General features: G+C 35.9%; 1 protein-coding gene and 1 pseudogene across 1 annotated transcript; both read left to right on the plus strand.

Annotated features, from left to right (window-relative positions):
• The first annotated feature begins 605 nt into the window (after positions 1-605).
• LOC122071761 lies at positions 606-12960 on the plus strand (annotated as a pseudogene).
• Positions 12961-15484: 2524 nt separating this feature from the next.
• On the plus strand, positions 15485-24189 carry LOC122071744. The gene is made up of 6 exons (XM_042636139.1): positions 15485-15641; positions 15729-15786; positions 19291-19368; positions 19816-19910; positions 22400-22472; positions 23822-24189. The coding sequence occupies exons 1-6, from the start codon at positions 15608-15610 to the stop codon at positions 23853-23855; spliced, it is 372 nt and encodes a 123-aa protein (XP_042492073.1). The 5' UTR covers positions 15485-15607; the 3' UTR covers positions 23856-24189.
• Positions 24190-25200: the final 1011 nt, after the last annotated feature.

The following is a 25200-nucleotide window of genomic DNA, read 5'->3' on the forward strand; positions in this document are numbered from 1 at the left end:
ACCATACATGTAATTAACTCAAAACCAGACCTGATTCCAAATATATATATATATATATATAGACCATGTACATAATACAAAACACCTAACCCCAACACTGTGTGTGCTCTTATTAGTCCACACCTTGTAAAAACCATGTTTGACCAGACATGAATCTCTTGCGCATATAAGAATAAAGAAAACCAAGTAATAACGAAAGAAAGGTTAGAGAACGAGAGCTACATGGTTATTTTGCCGGTCAAACATGACATGAATTTAGTCAAAGAAGTAAAAATGTCAAAATGTTGTATAAAATTTTAAGAATGACAAGTTCTTTGTTAAAGAATTTTATGAATACTTAATTTTTCCTAAAAAAAATGGTTTTCTTTTACTGTATTATGGAAGAGACTACCAAACGGAGCCTTATGTGCCTTAGACAGCTATGCCCATACAGCGCTCGTGCATGGGCGCCATGCATAATATGGAATAAATACTCCACCGCCTTTTTTCTCGGTTATTTCGTTTTGATTCCTACTCATTCAGATTATCTCAAATAGCAAGAAAGAGAGGTTCAAGGGAAGACGAGAAGAATAAGGAGATCGAGACGAAGGCCAGGGTATAGAATTTCTCTTTGTTGAAGATTTTCCTGGATCAATGTTTGTTTTTTCAACTTCTTGGATTTTATTTGTTAAAGAAAAACAATTACGTTCTTGATTAGGTTTTTATTGATTTGATATTTCTCTTTCTTTGCTTTTGTTCGTTCAATTTATGCATCATACGAGTAGTAGGTGTGTTTTAGGTAAGTTTTTGGTTGAATATGATCATCTGATCAAAGACAGAAGTAGTTAGACTATAGATTCTTCGCGTTTGTACCGTGTTTCTTGATCTACATTAACCATGTTTGATGATGATACACATGTGGTATTCGTTTGATATTTGATTGGAACATCAACGATGCTATTTGTGTTAACCACTTAGCCCCTTTATAATCTTGCATGCTAGATTCACCTTTAAACTGAGATATAAATCACAGTTGTATTTCTTCAGAGAAGGAAGGGACAATTGATTAATAGGTAAAACAGAAAGCGGACATTGAAATTCTTACTTAATACTTCCTCTTTCTCTTATTTGTGCTTGGTGCTGAGTTAATCTTTCTTAGCATTGATGAATTTCTGTCAGAAAAGGGCATTAAATATTCATCAATTTTTGCCAGCACTTACTATGGTCATTTTCTTTTAATGGGAAGCTTTGTAAAATATTAACAAGGCATTTAACAATATTCCTAGAATAACTGTATAGTTGCTTGACAGAGTAGTGTTTTTGATATTTGTGTTACTTACACATCTAATGCAATAGAATATGGTTCTAAACTGTCATTAAGTAATGGAACTGCAAAAATCATACGCCAAAGGGGCATCTCAGTTGACAAAGAACGACTCCTCTCAATGAAGACGTCAAGAGTTCAACTCTCTTTGGGGCATAACTATCCACACACACATACACAAACTTTGCAAAAATAGTATTTTGTATATTAGTCTCCATGTTTTCATTATCTATTTTATTCATGTAAACATGGGTTGCTTCTTTAAAATCAATAAGCAGTAAACATGAATTTTCACTTTTATTTCCTCAAGCATTTGCCCTTTAATATAGACCAGTAGTTACTCATGAAGAAAATGAAGAAATTAGAAAGTAGAGGTGCATTAAATGTGTCTTTTGATAGACAGGAATCACATGATGAACAACACATGCTTTGATTTATTACTTTTATCTTCTTCTTTTTTTTTTTTTTTTTTTTTCATTTGGTATTTATTTGGTGTATTGTATGACAGATCCTTTGTGTAAAAAGTTTAAGTAAATAATTGAAGCACTGAGAACAGATTTTAACCTGTCTATGCTGTGTGAGCTGAATTAGTGGCTTATCACTTTCTGCTAAATCTGTATTTTAATTTTTAGGTCTGTGACCTTTGAAAATCTATCAAGGTTGAGACATTGTACAGAAGGAGGCAACTGATTAACTGAACTTGTGAAGAAAGGAAGGTAGTTACCTACAATTTTAGGGTGGAACTGATTAACTGAACTTGTGAAGAAAGGAAGGTAACTGCCTACAATTTTAGTTTTCATTGGAAATATGTTTTTTTATCTAAGGTTTCGTTGTTTTTTTCTTTTTGTAGGCACAATGTATATCTAGTGCATGTTTGCGCAAGAAAATTACTGTTGTGCTTACATCAATTTCCAATTTAAATGTAGCTTATTTAACAAACAAGGCTGGAGACATGATTTTTAGACTAGAAGATTTATTATATGAATGAAATGGAAGGCTAAAAAATCTCATATGGTGAAAAAAGATATCAAAGGATATAGCACAAATATGTGCAACTTCTTTGGTTTCACCCCCCCCTCATTTTTACTTTTTTACTCATCGATTCTATCTGTCTGGTCCTCCTTTTTTTTTCTTTTGTTTATTGTCTAGGATTTTATATTCCCCACATTTGAATATTTTTTCTCTTCTAACAGTTCATTTACATTTTATGTGATCCAAATGTTTCTTTCTAGATTTAAAGCCATGAACTGGATTCAATGCATGATCAACATGTACAATGTTACTTTTGGAACCTACATGCTGTATGGGTGGGAGCGTTACTTATTCAGTATTCTGAAATTTTAAATTTATTTTCTTTCTCAAACCTGCTCAATTGAGTCTGGTATTCAGATAGAGAACGCTGTTATTTTGTATGAATCTTCGTTGTTAAATCAAGAACTATATAAGATTCTAACTCTTTATTATTTCCTCCCTTTTCGTTACTTTTTCCTGGGAATTCATTGCCAACTCTATTGTTTGTCTTTTGTGTTTTAACATAAATTTGTGATATAGAATGGATTGGGGAACCAGAATCTATAATTGTTAGTGTCTATGTTTGACGAATATCCTTGAACAACTGCAGTATAGCTTGGGTTGTAAAATTAGGTTTCAAACTTGCAATTCAAAGAAAGATTTTGATTAGGAGATACAGTATACTGAATTTGGTAATACAGTTTAGAAGCAAACAGATCAATGAAATTGGATGAAAGATATTACTGCTATATTGCTATTCTGGAAATTCCAAATATAGTAATTGAAAAAATGTCTTGGGGGAAACAATGGTATTTCTTTTGGGGGGGGGGTTTATGGCATAGGGTGGTGGAATTGGGTTTGGATTTCCCCAATGTTGCAGAAGGAGTTCATAAGAACAGGATTGGAGAAGAAGAAAAACAGCAGAACTGTCTATAGGAAACACAGAACAGTACAAGGGAAATAGAGGATATAGCATTATAGCAGTGCTAAGTTCTAGAACAGCATGAGAAGAATGGACCATGTGAGGATTGTTGTGGAGGCAGAATAGGAGAATAGAAAAACACTAAGAGAGTTGAAGAAGGAACTGCAGAATAGTTAAGAGAGAAGAAAAGTACATGTTCAGGGCACTTCTCAGAAATCCACCTTCATAGACTTCCAATTTGTTCACATGGGGAAAGCAGAAATATGTAACATGATCCAAACACGAGGACCATCTTGTAATAACTCAGAGTTCACTTGAGAAGTTACATAAGCTCATAATACTTAAATCCCAAGCAAAACTAAATTTCTTGCATGATATAAACTCTGGTTAATGACCCACCGTTATTTAAAAACACAAATGGGATCCCTCACTATGAAGTTAAACATGACCACCTAGTTTCTCCAGACAAAGACGTATTGCTAACCTTGTTTTTTTGGGTCTTGGCTTTCACAGGGGCTGAAATTTATCAAGCCAATCCTGAACTGTTGTATAAGTTTGGGGGCTTAATTTGGATTTTTCATGACTTAATAAGAAAAAAAAATCATGCAGAGTCTCTAGAGAGTTAATCTTATGAGTACTAGAGAAGAAAAGTGTTTCCAGTAAATATGTGGACATAATTAAAGATATGTATAATGGTGAGGTGACTAATGTCTATTGTAAGAACTGTGGGGGGTCAAGGTAATGAATTCGCAATTACAATTGTGTCACATTAAAGATCAGCTTTAGCTCTTATTTGTTTGCGCTTAGCGTAGATGATTTAACTAGTGACATTCAAGATCAGGTTCCTTGGTTCATGCTTTTTTGTCGATGATAGTGTTTTGGTGTATGAGATAAAAGCAGACATGGTGTATGAGATAAAAGCAGACATTAACGCCAAATTAGAGTTATGGAGGTCAACCTTGGAATCAAAAGGTTTTAAGATCACAAGAATGAAAATAGAGTATGTGGTGGGTAACTTTAGTTTCACTTGGATGGATAATGTGTTGGTAAAAATTGACGAGAAGGAGATTCTGCAAAGTGATTATTTTAGGTATCTGGGCTCAATCATAAATAAAGAAGCTAATATGGAGGATAATGTTTCACAAAGAATTAAAATAGGAGGATGGATGCAGTGGAGAGTTGTGTCCACTATGTAGAACTAGAATCACAATTGATCCTAATCCTAGGCAAGATCTGAAAAATCTGGCTAAATAGGGTTCTATATGAGATCTCACAGACCGTAACTTAGATGGAGCTGAAACTTGGAGTAGATGAAGACCCTAGATGGGTCAACAAGCCCTCAAAAGATGAGCCAATTCTGATAGTTGAATTGAGAGTTATACTGTTGACATGGATTAGGAAACTATTGCCAACTTTCGATATCTTGAGATTTCAGCTGACAATGAACCTCAAATTTGAAAATGTGAGTCTCAACATGATTGGTAGTTAGGAAGTTATGCATGAAGAATGAAAAAAATGAAACTTTATGGAAGTTCTGTAGTACAGCAGCTAGAGGCCTTCAATTGGTCTTTTGATGGAACTTCTGAACTTCAACAAGCTTGTGATGATCACTCAAACACTCTCTCACAACATACAAATAAAAGGAAAAGAAAGAAAAGAAAGAAAATTGATGGAGGGTTGAGAAGGGTGGAAAAGAACTAGTGAATGGGCATCTCACCCCTCAAGCTAATATCTATCTCAGCTATGAGTAAACACTTTTCATGTGAACAGTAACGTGAGTACTGTTCACACGACACTGTTTATGTGAACAGTACTTTTGTTTTCTGACTCTTGTTTTACTCTTCTTCTTCAAACTTTGATCTACATCAGTCCAGAGTGTTGTGTGATCAACATATTCCTTTAAAACTTAAAAGGAAAATCTTATGGGACAGTTATAATATCAACTCTGATGTATGGTGCGAAATTTGGGCAGTTAAGAAGCACCGTATAGATAAGCTTAGTATAGCTAAGAACAAAATGTTGAGATGGAAGTGTGGCAAAACTAGGAAGGATAAAGTATGAAATGACCAAACGAGAGCTGATTTGGCAGTAGTTCTGATACATGACAAGCTACGAGAAAGTTGTTTAAGGTGGGCATCGCCATGTTCTACGGAGGCCTTTAGATGCTCCAGCATGGAGGTGTGATTTGATTTAGATTTTAGGAGTCAAAAGAGCCAGGGGTGTACCTAAAATGACTCTTGGAGAAGTGGTGAAGAAAGACATTCATAGCTTAGGGCTTGTATCAAATATGACCTCGAATGGAGCTGATTGGAGGAGAAGAAAAATAATGCACAAGATATCTGAGAGAAATTGTAGAATTTTAGGGCTAATATCATGAACGACTCATCATTTATGGTCAACAACAATTGTCTAAGAATAAAAGCCTTTTTCTTTTGTGGGGGGGGGGGGGGGGGTTGGGGTTGGGGATTGATGTTTTTGTGGTTGTTAGCTCTTAACTATTGTAGATATATTGGTGATCATCCTACTATGGTTTGTTTTCTACAGTGGATCACGGTTTGCAGCTGAGTTTTACAAAAGGTAATATTTTCCTCCTTTTTCCCTTGTTAGATTCCTTGAGGTCAGTTTACATATTTCCTTTTTGGGTTTTATGGCTACACTATTGATTTCATGATGATGTTTTCGGTTTAGGATTTTTAATGCAAGTCCATGGGTTTGGTGAAGTTTGTATCATTCTATTTGACTTTTGGATTTCCATTAATGTCATGATTTCTGTATTTGGGATAATTTTTTCCTGTGAAGTCACTGTCGTGGTTGGATGATATAAATGTACATAGGTGGTGCTGAATGATTTAGAAAGATTAGAAGAATGATTTAGAAATGTACATAGGTGGCATTTAGGTATGCATATTTGCTTAATCAACTAAGAAAGCTTGAGTCCTTGCAAATAATTTCTTTCTGCTCAATTACAACTGTTACCATAGTCAAATTTGGTGTTCTTTCTTTTCTTAGAACAAGAAATGACCCCCCTCAGCTAGAAGTAATTCCAAGAAGTCAAAAGCAAACACATTGGTGGACCTTTAAGTATATTGGTTGGTATTGATTGTTGTTCTATAAACAACAACAACCATAACCTAATCCCAACCAAATGGGGTCGGCTACATGGATCTGATAGAAGAGAAGTTTAGGCAGTAAAAGGTAGTAAAAGAAAGTGAAGAAGTAAAAGAAGTAAAAAGAGAGGTAAAACACAAAAATCAGCGCAGCATATTTTAAATGAGAAATTTAATGAGGTACTTAACTAGGAATGATTATTTAAAACAAATAATGGCATAAGCCCTTTCTCTCTCTCTTCTCTCTCTTTATGCAGGTTTCTGTCTGTTAATAACTATAACTATATATATATATATATATCTGAGAAGTGCACGATGCAATTCTACATTTTGATTCATTATGATTTTCTGTTCTTCTCTCTCAAAAAATGTTGTCAGGATCCTTTAGTTGAGCATTAAAGAAGACTTCTTGGGTAATTGATTTAAAAGGCTTATGGTCAGATGATTGAGGTTTGTGAGATACAGCCTTATGCTGTGAAAGGTTTGCAGCATGTGGCCTCATGGATTTGGTCCATTATAATGCTGGACATCTGGTGCAAAATAATCTCACTATAATTATTCTTTTTTGGTTGGGGGGGGGGGTGGTGCAGATAGAGTTTTTTTTTTTTATATTTTAAAACTGCATGATATGCTGTTATGCCAGATCCATTGTTACATTTCCAGTTTTAACATTTTTGAGATCAACTTGTTTCAACTTGCTTATCTATAAAATAGTAAGATATAAAATTATATTTTGTTTACTGTGGAATAAGAGCCTTAAAAACTGATCTAGTGTTTATAGTAACAAATTTTAGATAACATTGCAAGTCAACATGAATTTTAGTTGGATTTGGCTTATATTGTTATGTGTTTATTTATCACATTTTTTTCAAATCAAAAGGGCATCCTTATGGGTCTTGTGCTTCACTGGAGAGGTACGCCTCTGCTTATGTTACACCTTGGTGCTCAAAATACCATCTAGCTGTATTTTCCAAATATCCATTGCTTAAAATTCATAGGGCTTATTATGTCTATACCTAGGGTTTTTTATATCATTGTAAGTAAATTTGATTCATTTGACTTTACCATTCTAGTTCCATTGGCATTTCTCTGATTTTTCTGTCATTCCTTATATCCTAGACTGTTGACAAGCCAAATGCTATGTTAATGCTTTTTATGATTTATTTTTTCACTATATCTTGCAGTCTTAGAGACTATGATCGAGATCGAAAAGTGCGGAATCAGCATAGATCTGAAGCTCCCTCAAGGGTTAAATCTCATCATGGATCAAGATCTGTGTCTCCATCTCGACCCTGGTCAAGATCAAAGAGGTAACCATACATGTCACAGTTCATTTCACTGCTGATTCAGGTTGAGCATCGATTTATGCCTCCATTTTTGCCAATTTAGCATATGTTATTCTATGAGCTTTGTATTTAACCTTGACTGGTCTGTAGTATTCATCAATCATGACTATTGTGAAAACCAGGGCCCACTGTTGACATTCTTGCATTGGGTTCCGTAATAAACTTAGTCTGTGTTTGCAGCAACATCTTAGCAGCCTTTTTTGACCGAGAAAAAGATTAGCTAATTTGGCTGACCTCATAGAGAGAGAGTTCGTATTAGCTGACCTAATGGGGAGCATTTGTATGCATGCACTTGTCATTATTTCCTTAACAATTTCTTCTGATAAAAACTCACATTGCGACTGTTTGAGGTTGGTGTAAGTTAATGTATTTAACACTCTGCCGGCCATCTGCCTTTTCTGGCCTAATGTTTCTCCCATCTTCTGGTCCACTTACTGGTGGTTTGAGTTTTGCATTAGTGCAAGATTCAGCTTCAAATCCTCTCACTACTTCTTGAAGACATTATGTCCAGTTCTGTCCACTTACTGGTAGTCCATCTATCTGGTTTGGTGGACTTGTGGTCTGATTGTCCGGGAAAATGATACAAGCAACGGATTGTTCGGAATTGATGGTCTATCAACCAGTCATTAGATTTCAAAGCACCTCTGGTCCTTGAAATAATACTCAGTTCAGGCATGGCTGACAGTTGACTGGACAGTTTGACTATGGTTTGACTGACCATCCAGTTGTCCAACAACTTTGTTTTAGGGGGGGGGGTTGGGGGAGCATGTATGAACCATGTGAATGATAAAGTGATGTATTCAGTTAGTCTGATGCATGTGAATGATAAAGTGATGTATTCAGTTATGATAAACTCCTACGATCTTAATTTTAACTGTAACAATTATCCATGTGTCTTAGTTATCTTCTGTTCATCATTATAGTAATCAAAACCTTTTTCTAAAGTAACTAGCTAATTTAAACTTGTCATTGCAGCAAGCAGGTTAGTGGTTTTGACATGGCACCTCCAGCAATTGCATTGATGCCAGGAGCTGCTGCTGCAGGTACATGACCTTTGTTTTCTAACCTATGTATTTGTTTCATTGCCAATCTATTGCTTGTGTTTAGCTTGGAGAGTTGTGTCAAATTGCTTGGTATCAGTTGGTAAGCTATATTCATTTACTTTTATTAGCAGAAAGCCAAGGCTGCCATCTCTTGATGGGTGTTTGTTTGTTTGTTTGTGTGTCTATGTTTTGTTGTAAGAAGGCAATCCTGGGCTACTTGTCCTACCGTGCTGCCAATGGGCGTGAGCCAACTTCTGGAGCTTTTATGTACAAGGAGGATTCAGTGCACCAGTTTGATGATTCTTGTTCAGTTGTTCGTCTTCAACCGGCACCTATTGCCTGTTTTGGTGGTCTTTACAAATACTTCCTCCATTACCTGAAAATGCTGTATTGATTTCACCTCTTTGATATATTTTGTTACAAGACGCTAGAACATTCTTATTTTGTTGAGCACATATGAAGATGAGAAGGTGCATATCAATTTGTTACTCAATCAAATAGATCTTGATTTTTTCCTTTAGATTACCATTTGATTTGATTTGCTTTTGCAGGTCAATTGACTGGGCCTACTCCATCCATTCCTGGAACGTTTCCGAACATGTTACAATTTCCTGGACAGGTTAGTCTATTTCTTTTACTTTATTATTTTAGATTGATGTATCAGATCAGCTGACCCCATTAATTTGGGATAAGGCTGAGTTTGTTTGTATTAATGTATCAGAGCAGTAAACTTCATATTCAATGCTTCCTTGTGTGTCCAGCTGTCAATCCCACTTTTTATGCACCCTCAGGCAATGATGTATTAGTACTTTTATGTGTTTAATTCATCCTCTCTTTGACACATTTGATGGCTAAGTGTTGACTTTTCTTCTGTTGTTAGGCAACGAGACATGCTCGGCAGGTTTATGTCAGTGGCCTTCCTCCAACTGCAAATGAACAGGTGATTCATCCTGTTGACTATTCCCATTTGTTCAATTGTTATTGTATTTTGGCTGTTTATTTCATGAATTGTTGTGGTTGTTTTGGATTCTCTTTTTATTTATTTATTTTGTTGAGTTTGATGGGTTTCGGAGTTTGTGTTAAAGAAAATAATAAACTGATGCAGATTAAAAATAGAATTGGTCTTATTTATTTATTTATTTTTATTAGAAATAAGCCTTGGGTTGGGTTATGTATGTGTTGGGTCTTTGATCCCATGTGTTTTCTTTGTAATGGACCTAAAATATGGGTATTGGCTCGACATGTGGTTAAGTTTCTATACTTCTTTATTTTAATTGTTATTTAGTGTTTTTAATCTATGCTGGATTAAGATTCTATGAGTCTAGCCTTGTTTTGAGTCTGCTTCCTTTCTTATCTCAGTTTCCTATTCGGTTTAAGTTACCCTATTTGTAAAAGATTGGGTTAGGCCTTTCATTTTTATTGTCTAAGTCTAATTTTTAGTTTGTGAGGAGGCCTAGCATTGTACACAAATTTCGATGAATGAAAAGGCTATTGCTGCTCTCCTTCGCCGTTGGTGAAGAATCTCGTGTTTGATCAAGTTGTGTGATCCAATTTGACACTTTGCAGTTTGAAGCCCAGGTGGATCTATCTTCGGTTCTTGCTCTCATACTACTGTTGGTTACTAGTTGTTATTCATATTTTCTGATCATAGTTATTAACAAGTAAGTGTGTTTTTAATTTTCTGAACTAGAACCCTAGTACCCTAGTTCTAGACATTCATATACATGTTTTTTTTTTTTTTTTTTTTTTTGGAGTAAGATTTAGCAAACCAGCCACCCGATCATCCTGAGATTTAAATTATATGTTCATGAACCCTAATACATAACTCAAATGAAATCTAACCTAATTCCAACAGTTGGATCTGGTTGTATTTATGTTTTTCCTATTCTGCCCCTACCCCATTAGAACACTGTTTAGACATTCCATTAACCTTAACTGATTCTGTTTTCCTAGTCTTAATAAGCTACTGATGTTGGGTTAAACACCTGAATCAGTATTTTGTTTTCCCTTTCAAAACCCTAAAATCAGTACCTGAAATTACCCCTTTTACCCCTATGCCTATTATCACTAGGAATTGACCATATCTCATGTTTTACCCATCCAATTAAGCTGAAACTTTCAGCAAACCTTCTTCCCCGTCCCTATCACACCCGACCTTAATTCCAGTCACAGTTAGCTATTCTGAACCTTCCTCTGAATAAGCTTTTGAGTTGAAACTCCACACCTCAGCTCGTCTGATTAGTATTTGTGAATAATTGTTGTTGTTGTTATTGTTGTATGTTAAGACTTAATATATCATTGTTACAAAAGGAAAATGCTTCTGATTTCAAAAGTGCACAAAAGGCTGAACTTCTTCCAAAACAATGAAATAGGAAAATTTTCAGGGCTCTTGACTACTAGGAATATCTCCAGAGGTGAAGTCAGAATGAGTTCAAATCATGCATGTTTTCATAACCTGATACTTTGACTTGTTTATGCTGATCCATGTGTGTTGACAGGATGCACCAGTGAAGGTGAGGAGGCCAAGTGCTTACAACCCTTCTCTTGCTGTGGCACTTGGGCCAAGTCAACCCAAGCCCAATCTCAACCTACCTGCTGTTGGATTAACACCAGGTTCTTCTGGTGGACTTGAGGGTCCTGATCGCATCTTTGTGGGCGGGCTTCTATACTATTTCACGGAAGCACAGATATGGGAACTTCTCGAATCTTTCGGGCCTCTTCGTGGTTTTGATCTTGTGAAGGACAGGGAAACAGGGAACTCAAAAGGCTATGCTTTTTGTGTATATCAAAATCTGTCAGTGACTGACATTGTTTGTGCATGTCTCAGTGGAATAAAGATGGGTGATAAAACTCTCATTGTTAGACGTGCTAGCCAGGGTGCTTGGCAGCTAAAACTTGAGCAGGAGAATATACTATTGCAGTCGCAGCAGCAGGTAAGGAACAATTGCCTTTCACATATATCCATTTTATTCCCTGAATTATGGATGCTCAAAGCCTCTTTTAAGTCATCTTGGTTATAATACCATACTGTTTCCCTTTAACTTTTTGTAGAAAGTGCATTTAAAAAACTGTGCTTTAAGCCTCCAATTGGGATCATTATTGAGTGCTTTAACTTTGGCAGAGACTTTTTCAAGGTGATGCACCACCTACCAAGGTTATTAGCTTAACACAGGTAGTTAGTGGAGACGAACTGAAGGATGATGGTGAGTATGAACTATGAAGACATACTGGAAGACATGAGTGTAGAAGCCGGAAAATATGGTGAATTCTCATGATTCTGATCACTTCTTTCTGTGTATATTCTGTTAAAATCTTTTCTCAGATATTAATCTTCTTTATCTTTTATATTTCTGTTTTACAGCATTTTGTAGTACCACATTCTAATATAGAGAATCAGTCCTAACTCACATACAGATGATCCCATAAACCATTCGTACTCTAAGATCCATCCCCCCCCCCCCCCCCCCTTTTTGACTTGGGATAACTTGAAAATTCATAATAATTTTGCTTCTGCAGGGAATCTGGTGAATATTGTCATTCCACGTCCAGGACCAAATGGCGAGTTATCTCCAGGTGTTGGGAAGGTTCGTGGATAGATTTTGTCAGTATTTTTTGTTTTTCATAATTGCAATAAATCAATAATACATTTTCTATCCTGGTCCATTGGGCCTTTTTAATGGACCATGATCCCGAGGCTAGAGGCCACTGCTATTTTTTATTAGAAATAGAGCACTTCTCCTTTTCTTTTTGAGGTTGCAACTGCAGTCTATTGAAGCCTCAGCAAAGAAAAAGAAGCCATAATTCTTAGTACTTGGTTTTTACTGCGTCACAGGTGTTCTTGGAGTATGCCAATACAGATGGAGCCACAAAAGCTGGGCAAGGGTTGAATGGCAGGATATTTGGCTCGAATATAGTCAAGGCCAACTTTTATTCAGAGGACAAGTTTTCCCAGGGAGACTACGATGGATAATTATTGCATGCTCACTCTGGCATTCTCTCTCAAGAATTTGCAACTCTCTTTCCCTTCACTTTCTTACTGTAATATAAGGTCTAAATAGGGATTTTTCTTTTTCCTGTTTGGGTAGATGAGTATTGATGAATTTTTCTAGCTAGACTTGATGTTTTCTTTACAGAAGAGATTTTTTTTGAGTAAAACTTGTGCAGCTTAGGTTTCTTATCTGCTACATAAATAAATGTGTTTCCCCTCATCACAAGGAGAAATAATCCACAATGCTTGCTCTAGGAGTCTTTCCCGTAACACCTTCCATTATTAAGACTTGTGAACCATTTCCCCCCCTCCCCCCCTAACATTACAGGTTTGAAAGAACTGCCTTAGCCAAAAAAAAAAAAAAAAAAAAAAAATTCCAATTTTGTTTTAAGATCTTTCAGAAACCCAATCCCTAATGATGCCTAGAACAATCTTTTTTTTTTTTTTTTTCGGTAAGGTGCTAGAACAGTCTTTTCATGTAACTGAGGGTGCAGGGTTCTAGAAATTGCTTTGACTTGCCTTATTGCATACTGATTTTAGTGGGTTTTTTTTTTCTCGTTGTTTTGTTTTTATTGTTTGAGCACAACTAGAGATTGCTTTGATGTGGCACAATAAATGAGTGTAACAACTATTAAAAGGCTTTAGAGATCGTTTCATTTTGGAGATCGTTTTGCTAGATTTTGTATGGTACACGATATTATAGAGAGTGATTGATGGCATGATTTGATTTAGTCCCACCAAGGTTTGTTTGTGATTTTGTTGGTATTCTACATCTATTACCATAGGGGTTTTCTAATTTTTTATTTTTTTAATAAAACACATTCTTTGGTATAATTTTTCTTTTTGATTTTTGTTCATAAAAAATGATTTATGATTGCATTTGGTATCATTTATGGAGCTTGTTTATATTTAAAAAAAATATTTGATAAAACACGAAAATCAAAAAGAGATCGGGAGTCATTTATTTGTTTTGTCCAAAATTGAATTTTAGTTATTTTTATATTGAACTTTAAAGAGCACATGTTTAAAGTCTCAATGTGGAGGGGTAAAGTAATCATTTGCTTTGTAATTAGAAATCCAAGTCCGTTGCCTTCTCTTCATAGGCTCCTCTTCTTCAACCTAAAGTGGAGAAAAAGAGTTATAAGGAAGATGGATGAAGAAAACATCTCTTCACCCATTTAGTTAAAAAACTAATTTTCTCAAGTAGTTATCAAACTATTTTTATGTTTTAATAACAAATATTTTTTAATGATACTTTTTGTTAAATAAGTAAAAATAAAAAAGAAACTTGATACTAAGGAAGCCCTAAATGTTGCAAGATCTTGGTAATCAAAAAAAAAAAAAAAAAAGTAAAAACAACAAATCATGAAAATGGACGACTTAGAAATGTTTTGTGACATTAATAGCTACCCATAAATTAGTAATATTCAAAATCACTGAAAATGGTGGCATAAAATTGCTTCCTTCTCTCAGCCACACACCCTCTTTCTCTCACGTGCATAAAATGCACATGCGCGCATGCACACGTGTACATTCATTCACGCACTGACTTTAAAATACCACTTCCATCCACATAAAAGAAAAATTATCAAATTGACCAATTAAAAATTTATTTATTTTTAAATATCTACTACTAGGTGTCTCAATATCCTGGACCCTATCATGAATGGCCTTGACAAAATATATATTATAAATATAAATATTAAATAAAAAAACATTTTTAATTATATAATATATAATTGTTTATTTAGCATAAAAATCAACTATAAATGTGATATTGCAAAATGAAATTGCCAACGTTTTTCTTGGATATCCACCGGCATAACTCCTCAGCATCCCATGCATCTGAAATAAAAATGTTTTTTTTCCCCTCTTCAAGGGAACCATACCAAACAAGTCTTCGAGATGGCCGTATTTATGCTATGATTGAAAGTCAAGAAAGGAAAAAATAAAAAAAATAAAAAAGAAAAAAATATGTCCCCAATAATTTCCCAAGGTCAGCATCCCATGCATCTGAAATAAAAATGTTTTTTTTTTTTCCCTCTTCAAAGGGACCATACCAAACAAATCTTCGAGATGGCCGGCAAGCTGCAACCATCGTATTTTTGCTATGTCTGAAAAAAAATAAAAAAAACTCTGAACAACTAGAGTGGTGAAGAATTTAAGAATAACTCTCACTTGATCCCTACTATCCCTCAACACTCTGACCAATAGTCTCTTTCATTTTTGTCTCGATGAAATCGGAATAAGAAACCTTTTTTGTGAAGAAAAAATCTCGTTTTATTTTATTTCTCCTTTATCCTTGTCTCAATGAAATTGTTTCTAAAACAGATTTAGGCTGCGTTTGGTAGTCATCTAGAAAAACGTTTGTGGCGTTTTTTCATTCTATGAGAACAAAGAAGGAATGAAGTGTTTGATATCAACTTGGTATTTTTTTAATGAAAAGGGGAAAAGAATGCTAGAAACACAAAATGATGGAACGACAAAACCTTATTCCTTCGTTTCCGTTTCATTCTAAATACAAAAAAGATGAAAACTAGGGTAATTGTTCCTGAAACAAGTTCACCAAATACCAATTTTTTTTTTTTAAATGGTATTTTGGCACAAAACTAAAAATTCTGTTTTTGACATGAAAAGTCTTTTTTTGAACTGAACGACTACCAAACGTAGCCTTAGTTTAGATAGAAAACGATTTTTTTAACACAGTGGAAGTTGTGATTTTTACACAAAACGTTTCCAGAAATGTTGACAAACGCAACCTTAATAGTTGAAACATCTCGGAAACCTATGTTCCAAGAAGCTGCATTTTACCCGGTTTCCCTCCACCTTCGCTGCTTCACACCGCCGAGATCGTGTGGTGCTATTGTCTTCTTTCTCCTACTTTGGGATGCGTTGCATTCCAATTGTGAACATCCGGAATGGTAGAGTTTTGTTTCGTTTTTGCTTCCTCTACTTTCTCTAGCTCCACTTGACTCCGACGAACCCATTTGATTTGATTCATACTTCAGATTATCTCAATTTGCAAGACACAGATACAAGGATTAAGAGATCGAGACGAAGACCAAGGTATGTATCAATGTTTGTTCTTTTAAAATCTTGGATTTCATTTTTTGAAGAAACACAATTACCTTTTTGATTAGGTTTTTATTGATTTGAAATTGCTCTTTCTTTTGTTTTATTCGTTCAATTTATGGATCATACGAAGTAGTAGGTGTGTTTTAGGCATTTTTTTTTTAGTTGAATCTGATCATCTGATCAAAGACAGAAGCAGTAAGAATAGATTCTGGTGGTCGACGGGATAATTTGTCTGTCTTTGTTTTTGTTTCGGTGTCTGTACCTGTTGCTTGTTCCACATTAACCATTTTCGATGATAGAACATATCCTATTTCCATTATCTTGTTGTGTTTCTCACATTTGACCTCTGGTGGTATTCGTTTGATATTAGATTGGAACATCAACAAATTTTTTTTTCTTCTTTTGTTCTTTTGTTCTTTTGTTTTGATTGGTAAAGGTGATGTATTGAGAAAAAAAAAAAAATTAAAATACAAGAGAATGGCAGCCATTAGAACTACCCTTAGAATCTAAAGGAAGAACAATGACCCCAAAGACAAGCGGGAAAACCCCTGCAACAGTAAAATAGGAAGCCTTGTCTTGTGCAAATAAATGGTCCAATCAGCATCCTCTTTTACAATTTGATGCAACTGATCTGGAAAATCTGAGGGGAGAATGATGAGCTCCTCATCAGTAGAGGGAAAAGAAGCCATGAAATCAGCTGCTGGTTGTTTTAGGTCTCTCCAAACGTGCTTAAACTCCTTTTGAAAATGAAGCGAAGCTAAATGAAGAATGGCAGCCATTAGAACTACCCTTAGAATCTAAAGGAAGAACAATGACCCCAAAGACAAGCGGGAAAACCCCTGCAACAGTAAAATAGGAAGCCTTGTCTTGTGCAAATAAATGGTCCATTCAGCATCCTCTTTTACAATTTGATGCAACTGATCTGGAAAATCTGAGGGGAGAATGATGAGCTCCTCATCAGTAGAGGGAAAAGAAGCCATGAAATCAGCTGCTGGTTGTTTTAGGTCTCTCCAAACATGCTTAAACTCCTTTTGAAATGAAGCGAAGCTAAATGAAGAATTTTTCTTCTTAACCATTGAACACCCCACAGTCCAATAATCCTTTCATTTAGCATATCAAGCCAACCTAGAATCCGATCCAATTGACACTTCATAAATACCATATTTGTTACATAGAACTATTCCCCAATAAATAGCTTGTAATTTCATAGCAAGGACTGAAGCATCCTTCCCCAACCTCGCAAAAGCCATAATTGGAGAACCTTAATAGTCTCGAATAAGACCTCCAGAGGAAAGGAAGCCTCGTTAATGTAGGAGTAGATTACAAGAAACTACCCCAGCAATTTATAACCCCAAACAATACAAATAGGACCAGGAAACAAAGAAATAAGACCATCAAATAGACCCCCAAGGATACAATACCCATATAGGACAAAACCAGTAAAAAACACAACCCAATAGGAGAGAGAAAGACCTGCTATAGAGATGGAGAGAGAGAGAGAGATGCGGCCAGGTCTGTAGGAGTCCGATTGAGCTGCACTCTTGGGCGTAGATAGTCCCTAGGGAGGGTACAAAAAACCCCAAAGTTGAGAGGATTTTGACGGCTGGTTGTGAAGTTGCAAGCTTTCTTGATTTTCTGACCTAGGAGAAATAATCGCAGGCTTTAGGAGAGAGAATCAAATCTGGTGTGTAACTTGGACAGATCTGAACTTCTGAATACTCACAACAGTCGTATACTTCAACAACAGTAACTTTAGGATAAAATAGAAAGCTTTAAACAAGAAAAAACAAAGGGAAAAGTGGGGGAGGAGTGGCTGTCTCGGCCCGAGCTTCTCATCCACAACTATCCTGGCTGTTCTAAGCAATTGACTACAATTATTCTTTATTCAAATATGAAATTATGAGTACATAGGCTCCTCTATTTATAGAGGGCAGAATAGCAATCAAACTACTACTAGGAGCTAGTTTCCTAATAGGACTAGACACTTCTACTTCAACTAGGAGCTAGTTTCCCAGTAGGACTAGACACTCCTACTACAACTAGGAATTCACAATTGGACTAGGAATAATAAACCTATGTGGAAAACAAATAGAGTCCTAAGACAATTTGGACTCGACATATCACTTACTCAACTCGATGGGCCCAATGGCCCACTAATTAATTGAAAACAATTACTAATTATTCCCCTAGCCGATGGGCCCAGTTGGCCCTTATTTGTACTTAGTCACTCAGGTGGACCAAGTAGGGGTTCGGCTGGCTTCTTGGCTGGACCCTAGCCACTCAGGTGGACTAAAGTTGGACCCTTCTTCCTCGTATATTTCCTTCCATAATGTGGATCTACATCATTCGCCTTGTGCAAAAGATCCATCACAGTGTAAGGGAGCCATACTCCAGCGCGTGCACCGGGGGGGGGGTTGTGTGTGGTGAAACCATGAGCAAGCTTTAGTGGCTTTAGAAACCCAAGAAATACTCAGTCCCCAACTATTTACGAGATGATTTCTAGCACAATGGATGCCGGAAAGAGGAATAGATGCGCACTTAGAGACCACATCATCTTTGATTACAGCTACTATTTGAGGATGAGTTCTTGTCTTACTTCTGAATAGTCTGAAATTCCTTTCTTGCCACACATGATTGATAGTGGCGCAAAAGGCTAATTTGCCATCTATCCGAATTGGGCCATCTCCACTGAATTCATACCAAATCCAAATGGCTTCATCTGTCATACCTTGAATTTGACGAATACTTTGAGTTCATAAAGACAGAATATCCCCCCAAATCACAGAAGTGAAAGGACATTGAAAAACATCGACAATGTTATTTGTATTAACCCCTTTATAATCTGCATACTAGATTTACTTTTGACATCAAGAGAGGTTGATGCTATGAAAAATAGACAGTATCGTCATCTCTATCAACTGGTCAATTAAGATATAAATCATAGTGGTATTCCTTCAGAGAAGGAAGGGACAATTGATTAATAAGATAGGTAAAACAGAAAGGGGACAATGAAAAACTTACAAATACTCTCTCTTATTTGTGCTTGGTGTTGAGTTTTTCAATTATGAATTTTTGACAGCAAAGAGTATTAAATGGTAATCAATTTCTACCAGCACTTGCAATCTCTTTTAAGTAAGATTTGTAAATTAACAAGTCTAACAATATTCCTAAAATAATGGAATATGGCTCTAAACTGTCATTATGTAATGGAACTGCAAAAAATCATATCTCAAAAGGGGTAGCTCAGTTGACAAAGACCAACTCCTCACAATGAAGAGGTCAAGAGTGCAACTCTCCTTGGGGCATAACTATCCCAAAAAAAGGGGGGGGGGGGACTGCAGAAAATCATATTTTGCATATTAGTCTCCATGTTTTAATTATCTATTCTATTCAAGCAACATTGGTTGGTTCTTTAAAATCAATTAGGAGTAAACCTGTCTACGTTGTGTGAGCTGAATTCTTGGCTTATCGCTTTGTACTAAATCTGTATTTCAGGTCTGTGACCTTTGAAAATTTATCAAGGTTGAGAGACATTGGACGGAAGGAGGGAACTGAACTTGTGAAGAAAAGAAGGTTTTTACGTACAATTTTAGTTTTGATTGGCAATATGTTTCTTTACGCAAGGATTTGTTTTCTGTTTAGGCACAATATATATCTAGTGCATATTAGCACAAAAAAATCACTGTTGGGTCTACATTCAATTTTTATTTTAAATGTAGATTATTTAACAAAACAATGCTGTATATGTGGTTTTTAGACTAGTAGATTATTATATGAATGAATACTGGAAGGCTAAAAGATCTCATATGGCGAAAAAAGACATCAAAGTATATAGCACAGATATGTGCAATTTCTTAAGGGTTTTCCCCCCATTTTTAATTTGTAGTCATCGATCTCTCTGTCCGGTCCTTCTTTTTTTCCCTTTGTTTCTTGTCTAGGATTGTAGATTCCTTACGTTTGAAGATTTTTCTCTTCTAACAGTTCATTTACGTTTTATGCGATCTGTATGTTTCTTTCTAGATTTAAAGCCATGAACTGGATTCAACGCAAGATCTACATGTACAATGTTACTTTTGGAATGTACATGTTGGATAGGTGGGAGCGTTACTTATTTAGTATCCTTCAATTTGAATTTTATTTTCTTTTATACTTGCTCAATTGTGTCTTGTGTTCGGATAGAGAACACCAAAATTTTGTATTTAAATACTCATTAGTTAAATTAAGAACCATTTAAGATTTGAACTCTTTATTATTTCCTCCCTTTCCATTACTGTTTTCCTGGGAATGTATTGTCAACTCTATTGTTTGTCTTTTGTCTTTAACATACATTTGTGATATAGAATGGATTGGGGAATCAGAGCTTATAATTGGTAGCATCTACAGTTGAGGAATATCCTTGAACAGCTGCAGTATAGCTTGGGTCGTAGAAACTTAGGGTTCAAACTTGCAATTCGAAGAAAGATATATATATATATATATATATATTGAAGTTGGTAATAAAGTTCAGAAGCAAAAAAATCAAAGAAATTGGATGAAAGCTACGACTGCTCTACTGCCATTCTGGAAATCCCATGAAGAGTAATAGAAATCAGTAATTAGGGTTTTAATGAGGATTTGGCCATAAATGGGGAAAATGAGGTTTTTGTTTGGGTTCTGTGGCATAGGGTGGTGGAATTGGGTTTGGATTTCTCCAATTGTTTGAATCATTACAAGAAGGTTGCAGATTTATTGTCTGCTATGGGTAGGTTTGGGATGGGGGAAAGTAAGGGGTTCATGAGAGCAGGATTGGAGAAGAAAAAAACAGCAGAACTGTCAATAGGAAACACCGAGCGGTACAAGGGAAATAGAGGATAGCAGTGCTAAGTTCAAAAACAACATGAGAAGAATGGATTGTGTGTGGACTGAGGATTGGTGTGGACACATAATAGGAGAATAGAAAACACAGAGAGGTAAAGAAGGAACTGCAGAATATTTAAGAGAGTAGGAAAGAAGTACATTTTCAGGACAGTTCTCAGAAATCCACCTTCATATAACTTCCAATTTGTTCACAAGGGGAGAGCAGAAATATGTAACATGATCCAAACTCAACAAGGACCACCTTTTAATAACTCAGAGTTCACTTGAGAAGTTACAAGCTCATAATACTTAAAATCCTAAGTGAAACTAAACCGCTTACATGATTAAGACTCAGGTTAAAGACCCACTCTTTTTGAAAAACACGAAATGGATCCCTCACTCTTTTTGAAAAACACAAAAAGGATCCCTCAAAATCAAATTAAACATGACCACCTAGTTTCTCCAGACATAGGCGTGCTCTTAACCTTGTTTTCCCAGGTCTTGGCTTTCACATGGTCTGAAATATATCAAGCCAATCCTGAAGTCTTGCATCATTTTGAGGGTTTAATTTTGATTTTTCATAACTTAAAAGAAAAAAAATCATGCGGTCCTTAGAGAGTTAATCTGACAAAAACGAGAGAATGAAAAATGTTTCAAGTAAATATGTGGACATAGTTAAAGGTTTGTATAATGGTGTGGTGACTACTGACTATTGTAAGAATTGTGGAGGATCAAATGAGTGAATTCACAATTACAATTGTGTTACATTAAAGATCAGCTTCAACCCTTATTTGTTTGCACTTAGCATAGATGATTTAACTAGTGACATTCAAGATCAGGTTCCTTAGTGCATGTTTATTGTCCATGATATTGTTTTGGTGGGTGAGACAAAAGCAGAGATTAATGCCAAGCTGGAGTTATGGAGGTCAGCCTTGGAATGGAAGGGTTTAAATCAAGTAGAACGAAAAGGGAGTGTATGGTGATGAATAATGAGGTGGTGAAAATTGATGAGAGGAAGATTCCGCAAAGTGGTAATTCATTTATCTGGGCTCAATAGAGGGTGATGTTTCACAGAGAATTAAACTAGGATGGATGAAGTGGAGAGGTGTGTCTAGAGTGTTGTGTGATCGACATATTCCTTTAAAACTTAAAAGGAAAATTTTATAGGACAGCTATACAACCGGCTATGATGTATGGTGTGGAATGTTGGACAGTTAAAAAACATTGTATAGATAAACTCAATATAGATGAGATGGATGTGTGCAAAACTAGGAAGGATTAAGTAAGGAATGATTAAATTATAGCTGATTTGGGAGTATCTCTGATACATGACAGCTACGAGAAAGTTGTTTGAGGTGGCATGACCATGTTCTACGGAGGCCTTTAGATGCTCCAGTACGAAGGATTTATTTGATTCGATTGAAGAAGCCAAAGAAGCTAGGGGCAAGACCTAAAATGACTCAAGGAGAAGTGGTGATGAGAGACATGCATGACTTGGGCCTTGTATCAAGTATGACTTTTAATGTAGCTAATTGGAGGGTAAGGATCAATGTAGCTGACCCCATTTAGTTTTGATAAGGTTGAGTTGTTGTATGAAAAAAATAATGCACAAGATATCTGAGAGATTGTAAATGACTCATTATTTATGGTCACCTACTATTGTCTAAGAATAAAACCTTGAAACGTTTTTTTTTTCTTTTTCTTGGGGTGGGGTGGGGGTTGGTTGGGGATTTGATGTTATTCTGGTTTGAGCTCTTAACTACTGTAGATATATTGGTGATCATCCTGCTATGGTTTGTTTTCTACAATGGATCACGATCTGCAGCTGAGTTTTACAAAAGGTAATATTTTCCTCCTTTTTCCCTTGTTAGATTCCTTGAGGTCAGTTTACATATTTCCTTTTCAGGTTCTATAGTTACACCATTGATTTCATGAAGATGCTTTCAGTTTAGGATTCTGAAATGCAAATCCATGGGTTTGATGAAGCTTGTATCATTCTATTTGACTTCTGGATTTCCATTGATGCCATGATTTCTGTACTTGGACAAACTCATTAGATCTCATTACAAGTCCATTTGGGAGATTTTTATTTTTCCCGTGAATTCACTGTTGTGGTCAGATATAGATGTACATATGTGGTGCTGAATGCTTTAGAATGATTAGAAGAATGAAGTGGGCATTTCTGTATGCATGTTCTTTGCTTAATCAAGTAAGAGAACTTGAGTCCTTGCAAATAATTTCTTTCTGCTCAATTATGACTGATCATTATCCTAGTCAAAGTTCTGTCTTTTCTTAGGACAAGAAATGACCACCCCTGAGCCACAAGTAATTCCAATAAGTCAAAAGCAAACATCTGTGGACCTAAGGATATTGGGTAGTATTGATTGTTGTTATATATCCCATTTTATAAAAAATGAAGGTTGATGCTTCTATTTGGAAGTTGAATTTTAAATCAGAAATATAACGAAGCACTGAACTAGGAATGATTATTTAAAACACATAATGGCATAGGCCCTGAAAAGGATTTCGTTATGTAACTGTGTTTGGATTTCTAAATCCTTATTTTGTGGCAGGTGGGAACCAAACAATCTCTATTGTTCGGATGGTATTACAAATTTACATTGATACTAATGTCAACAATGAGCTCTAAAAGTAAATATAGCCATGACCTATTAGTTGGTGTAATTGTCTATTTCCACCATGGTAAAGTAGATGAAATGCTTAGTTTTCTACAGTGCCCATTTGAAACAAACACTTGGATGGTTGAACAGAATCAAGGACAACTGTTTTATGACGAAGTTTTTCTTCACCGGTTGGTGAAGTTCACCATTTCATCCTAGGGTTACAAACCATTAATAGGGTTTTAGTACCTTTCCCAAAAATCCCTCTTCATACCCTCATGTGTGCACTTGACACACCCATGGTGAACGGGATTGGCCTTGGGAAAACTTGGTCCAATGTTTCAGTTGATTGCTTGTCTGCAGGAACAATTTAGACTTTCTATTTTTCCCATTGAGCTTCCACTTTAAAATTTAATCAGGTTAATCCTCTTTTATGAGCTTCATTTGTATGATTTCATTGCAACTGCTATCTTCCTTTATGTGCCATGGTAACATTGTTTCCTTGTTAAGCAATATTGTGATAGCTAGTGCTTTATCTTCTCGTCTGATAAACCCTTTATTATTTTCAGCTATCTCAAGGTTCAGCTTGGAATCGGCGAGTAATCCTGATTGTTGAAGGTAGAATGGAAGGGTGAATTCCCCCCCCCCCCCCTCTTTATTGTAGTATCTGGTTTGATCAGGATTCAGTCTTTGGGATTTGTTAATATTTTTTACCACATTGGCAGACTAATAACATGAAGAGAACCGCACCAGGAGACAGTTTTCCCCATTAAAAGTTTCCTGGGAAGTAGCTGTCCTATGTCTGATAGTATTATGAACTTGGATTGCTTCTGTAAGGGCACATTTGGGTAAGCGGGTTTCTGTGTTTTTGGTTTTGAAAAGTCAGCCTTTCAACTTTAAAAGGTATCCAATAAAATTAAAATGTCTAGAATCTCAACCGTTGAAGCACCGGAATGCCACTGGGGTTTTTCGAGCTTCTCGGGCTTAAGCTGTAAAGATTTCACACATTGTATTTACTTGGTCGTTGCAGACTTTTAAACCCTAATATCTACCTTCTAAGCTGACCCAAACATGTACAAAGAATGGAGTTTAATTTCATATAACACAAATTAATCTTAATTTTAACATTCAAAAAGTAAAGGAGGTGGTGGACATAAATCCTCCTTCAGTTAAGTCCTATTTAAGTGGTGAGGTTATTCATAGACCGTACTTTGGGTGACCTAGAAGACCTATAGTGGCCTTGGGCCTCTTAAGGGTTGAAGGATGGGAATGACCTTGGGTTGGTGCCATTGCCGTAATGGTCATTGTGATTGTTGGTTAGGTTGATATAGTCTGTATCAATGATGTGACATGTGGCATTGCATGTTGTTGATGGAGCATTCTTGGTATAATTTTGTTTTTGGGTATGAGATTTTCACACCTTTAGCTAAAATTTGAAACTGCATGTAGACATCTCTTTCAGGACTCATGTTTATAGTGTGAAAATCTTTTGTAGTGATTGCACTTATGTAGTGAGTATCGGGTGATTGAGAGTCTCTTGGGATGCGTATTGAAATGCTTGCAGCCATCAGATATTCATTGTACTTCACCGTTCGTTACAGAGGATGTGGCTTCATGTCTCGAATGACCCCCTTAAAAGTATCTTATATACCCCTCCTTATTTCAGTAATTTCTTGTAATAACCTCCAAGGTTCAAAATTGCACATTTACCGTAGAAGACTAGAAGGAACCCTCCCCCTTTGATTTCAAACATTAGAATCTTTAATCTACCTAACTATAGGGGAAGCCCTATGTTGTGCACTTAATTTTTTTTGTTGGAATTTGTGCACGTAATTGAGCTACCTTAAAAAGTAATGTGGCAATTTTGAGAATTACGTATCTACAGAAACATATGGATTGCTTACATGTTAAAGTTTCAACTCAAATTCAATCATATACCATCATATCT

Source organism: Macadamia integrifolia, unplaced genomic scaffold (genome assembly GCF_013358625.1).
Source record: "Macadamia integrifolia cultivar HAES 741 unplaced genomic scaffold, SCU_Mint_v3 scaffold_7A, whole genome shotgun sequence".
In the NCBI taxonomy this organism is placed as follows: domain Eukaryota; kingdom Viridiplantae; phylum Streptophyta; class Magnoliopsida; order Proteales; family Proteaceae; genus Macadamia; species Macadamia integrifolia.

Excerpts from the sequence above, each read along its gene's own strand:
- LOC122071744 (XM_042636139.1), top strand. The coding sequence starts at position 15,608 with ATGCGTTGCATTCCAATTGTGAACATCCGGAATG. Across the intron at positions 15,642-15,728 it reads AATTGTGAACATCCGGAATG|ATTATCTCAATTTGCAAGAC; the intron begins GTAGAGTTTTGT and ends TTCATACTTCAG. Across the intron at positions 22,473-23,821 it reads GCAGCTGAGTTTTACAAAAG|CTATCTCAAGGTTCAGCTTG; the intron begins GTAATATTTTCC and ends TATTATTTTCAG.